Source organism: Dromiciops gliroides, chromosome 4, assembly GCF_019393635.1.
Source record: "Dromiciops gliroides isolate mDroGli1 chromosome 4, mDroGli1.pri, whole genome shotgun sequence".
Classification (NCBI taxonomy): Eukaryota; Metazoa; Chordata; class Mammalia; order Microbiotheria; family Microbiotheriidae; genus Dromiciops; species Dromiciops gliroides.
Window position 1 is genome coordinate 301,975,494 of NC_057864.1, and position 4,601 is coordinate 301,980,094.

At 42.3% G+C, this 4,601-nt stretch overlaps 1 protein-coding gene across 1 annotated transcript; it reads left to right on the plus strand.

Moving 5' to 3' along the window:
* Window positions 1-667: 667 nt before the first annotated feature.
* On the plus strand, window positions 668-1,431 carry LOC122754327 (40S ribosomal protein S5-like). The gene is given in 2 exon segments (XM_044002645.1): window positions 668-856; window positions 858-1,431. Coding segments are annotated over 2 exon segments (615 nt in total). The 5' UTR covers window positions 668-739; the 3' UTR covers window positions 1,356-1,431.
* The last annotated feature ends 3,170 nt before the right edge of the window (window positions 1,432-4,601 follow it).

Below are 4,601 nucleotides of genomic sequence, written 5' to 3' on the forward strand. Positions count from 1 at the left end.
ATACACCCTCAGAAGAAGATAATAACAAAGTCAAAGCTCCAACATCCAAAGCTTCCAAGAAAAATATGATTTGGTCTCAAGCCATGGAAGTGCTCAAAAGGGACTTTGAAGAGAAAGTAGGAGAGATAGAAGGAAGATTTAGAAAGGTTAAGGGAAGAATGGAAAGATAAATGAGAGGTACATGAGAGTCATGAGAAAAATGTCAACAGTTTGAAAAGCCAAATGGAAAAGGAGATACAAAACCTCTCCGAAGAAAATCATTGCCTAAGAATTAGGATTGAACAAATGAAAGCTAGTGACTTTATGAGAAACCAAGACATTTGGACTCCAAATGAAATAAAAAAATAAAGGGCAATATGAAATATCTCCTTTGAAAAATAGCTGACCTGGAAAATAGATCCAGGAGAGATAATTTGAAAATCATTAGACTACCTGAAAACCATGATCAAAATAAGAGCTTAGGTATCATCTTCCAAGAAATCATCAGGGAAAATTGCCCTGATATTCTAGAAGCAGAAGGTAAAATAGAAATTGAAAGAATCCATCTATCACCTCCTGAAAGAGAATCCAAAAGGAAAAATTCCAGGAATATTATAACCAAATTCCAGAGATCCCAGGTCAAGGAGAAAATATTGCAAGCAGCTAGAAAAAAGGAATACAGGGGAACGCAGCCGCGACTGCGTGCATCCGGACACCCTTTTTCCCCGTGCCCCGAGGGCCGAGCGACGACCGAACTGACATGACCGAGTGGGAGACAGCGGCGCCGGCTGTGGCTGAAACCCCGGACATCAAGCTCTTTGGCAAGTGGAGCACGGACAACGTGCAGATTAATGACATCTCCCTACAGGACTACATCCGCCGTCAAGGAGAAGTACACCAAGTACCTGCCGTACAGCGCCAGCCGCTTCGCCACCAAGCGCTTCTGCAAGGCGCAGTGCCCCATCGTGGAGCGCCTCGCCAACTCCATGATGATGCACAGCCGCAACAACGGCAAGAAGCTCATGACCATGCGCATCGTCAAGCACGCCTTCGAGATCATCCACCTGCTCACCAGCGAGAACCCACTGCAGGCTCTCGTGAATGCCATCATCAACAGTGATCCTCGTGAGGATTCCACCAGGATCGGGCGGGCAGGGACCATGAGGCTCCAGGCAGTGGATGTGTCCCCCCTGCGGCGGGTCAACCAGGCCATCTGGCTCCTGTGCACTGGGGCTCGAGAGGCCGCATTCCGCAACATCAAGACCATCGCTGAGTGTCTGGCTGATGAGCTCATCAATGCTGCCAAGGGCTCTTCAAACTCCTACGCCATCAAGAAGAAGGACGAGCTGGAGCGAGTGGCCAAGTCCAACCGCTGATCCCCACCCCTGTGGACAATAAATGCCCCTGCCCCCCACTGCGGGGGCAGGGTCCTTGTGCCTGAAAAAAAAAAAAGGAATACATACAGTAATGATAAAATAAGATCTAGGAGCATCTACATTAAAGGACTGGAGGGCCTGGAATATGATATTCCAGAGGGCAAAGGAACTGGGACTACAACCAAAAAACACTTACCCAGCAAAACTGTGTATAATCTTTCATGGGAAAAAATGGGATTTTAATGAAAAAAGACTTTCAGGCATTTGTGATGAAAAGACATGAACTGAATAGAAAATATGACTTTCAAATACAAGACCATAGAGAAGCATAAAAAAGTAACAGGAAAAGGAAATCATGAGGGATATTAAAAGATTAAACTGTTTACATTCCTACATGGGAAGATGATACTTCTAACTCATAAGAACTTTCTCAGTATTAGAGCAGCTGAAAGGAATATACTTAGAGGGCAGGTGTGAATTGAATATGAAGGGATGATAACTGTCAAGCATGCATTTTCTGTTTATCTTTGTTTTTTGTGGGGCAGGCAGGGTGGGGTGGCTTCTGTCTGGGGCCAGATTTGGGATTAGGGCCTCCTGGGTCCAGGGCTAGTGCTTTGTCCACTGTGTCACCTAGCTGACCCATGATGACATCTTTAAAATAAAATTAAAGGGCAAGAAGAATGCACTGGAAGAAAAGGAAAGGGAGAGGTGGACTGGGGAAAAGTAGCTCACATAAAAGAAACAAGAAAAAGCTTATGGAGTGGAGGGGAAGATGGGTAAGGAGTGAGGGAGTGAGTGATCTTTATTCTCATCAGAATTGGCTCAAAGAGGGAAGAACATACAAACACAAGTGGGTGTAGTAATATATTTTACCCTGTGGGAAAGTGGGAAGGGAAGGAGATAAGGGTGGGGGGAAGGAGGCAAAGGAAGGGAGGGAAGATTGGGGGAGGGAGCAGTAAAAAGCAAAACACTTTCGAGGAGGGATAGAGTGAAGGAAGATAGGAAATAGAGTAAATATCAAGGGGAGGGAATAAGATAGAGGGTAATACAGTTAGCAATAGTAACTGAAAGAAATGAGCAGGATGACATCAGAAGGTCATGTGAAAAATGCACACCATCAACAAAGGAAGAACTAATGTTATCTGAATACAGATTGAAGTATTTGTTAGCTCCTTCTAAAGTTATTTTGTCTATTTTCTTTCACAACATGACTAATGTGAAGATGTTTTGCATAACTGCACATGTATGACTTATATTGAATTGCCTGATTTCATAGGGAGAGTTGAGGAGGGAGGGAGGAAGAAAACTTACAACACAAAGTTTTTAAAAATCAATGTGAAAAAAATTGTTTTTTATTTTTTACATATAACTTGGGGGAAATTCTAAATAAAATGAATTTTTTTAAAAAAAGAGAAAGTGCTAACCTTTACCAAATACTGGGCTCCCTGAAAACTAGAATAACCTCCTTCCTTCCTTCCTTCCTTCCTTCCTTCCTTCCTTCCTTCCTTCCTTCCTTCCTTCCTTCCATCCCTATTTCTTCCTTTCTTTCTTGTTTCACTCAAGCAGGTCTACTCAGGGATCTGAATCCATTCCAATTGGCAAGAGAGATTTGACCTTTTTGCTTCCTTTCCTGTCTTGGCTGGTTTCCCCCTTCTTAGGCAACCTGGTTGTCCCTCACTCTTTGGGGCTCACCACATTAATTCTGAACTTAGTGTGACCACCCCATCATCATAGCTCACTGCAATTCAGAACTCCTGAGTTCAAGAGATCTATTAGCCTCAGCCTCCTAGGTAGCTGGAATTAATCAGTTAGTCAGTCAATAAGCATTTATTAAGAGCCTTCTATGTAACAGGCATTAGGCTAAGTACTGGGAACACAAAGAAAGGCAAAAGACAGTACCTACTCTCAAGGAGCTCACAATCGAATGAGAAAGACAACATGCAAACAACTATATACAGGATAAATAGGAAATAATATACAGAAGGAAGGCACTAGAATTAAGAGGGGCAGCTAGGTGGCACAGTGGATAGAGCACCAGCCCTAGAGTCAGGAGGACCTGAGTTCAAATCAGGCCTCAGACACTTCACACTTACTAGCTGTGTGACCCTGGGCAAGCCATTTAACCCCCATTGCCTCACCAAAAAAAAAAAAAAAAAAAAAAAAGAAGAGGGATTAGGAAAGAATTCCTATAGAAAGTGGGATTTTAGCCGGAATTTGAAGAAAGCCAAGGAAGAGATGGAGGAAGAAATTTGAAGGAAGAGATGAAGTGTCTTGTTTGGGAACTGCAAGGAGGCCAGTCACTGAAATGAAGAGTACTTGGTTAAAGAAGGGATATAAGGTTTAAGAAGATTGAAAAGGTAGGGAAGAAGTAGGGTTTTTGTTTGTTTTGTTTTGTTTTGTTTCTATACCACTGTGCCCAGGCTGAGTTCTTGTAAAAACAATTTTCTCATTGAATGCCAAATGTCTAGTTTAGAAACTGCTTATTAAGCCACAAAATTAAAAAAAAAATGTTTTTATTTCATCTTTACCACTACTCAGTTCTTGCCATTCTGGTAGCCTTCCAATTTTCAAGTAACTCCCCCCTTAAGAAATGAGAAGAGAAAGGCAAGTAATGTTCCCATTAAAAAAAAAAAAAGTACAAAAACTCCTCAGAGCAGAGATTCACTGGGGATTTTCACCTAGTTTCTTCAGAAACCAGTGACAAAATGGCCCGTAAGAGAGGAAAAGCTGTGATATTGGCTGTTCTTTTAGCCTTCCTAATTTAGTAAAATTGAATGAAAGGAACGCCATCTTGTGTCACTTCTGTAGCTTCTGATGGACTTCTCAATCCCCAGATAACTGACTTGGCTGCCTTCCCCCAGTTCTGTGTTCCTCTGGGAAAGAGGGCACTAGGATGTATATTTGTTTTTAATCTTTTTACCCAGAAATGCAGCATTTAGAATCATGCAATGGAATTTTCCCTGGCAATTGAACAATAGTGAAAGGAATTTTTCAACTGTACAGGGAAGAAGAATGTAGGTCATATCCCCCAAATTAAACTACATACAAGGATTATAAGGGGCCAGAACAGATTGCCAGTGAGGTTCTCATTCATTCTCTCTCTCTCTCTCTCTCTCTCTCTCTCTCTCTCTCTCTCTCATCTTCTCACTCCCACCCCATTGGAAGGCTACCAGTACCACAGTGGTATTACCTGTCTGTAATGGTTTGGTTTGACTGTTATCTTCTGTGGAAGCAGAGAATACATTT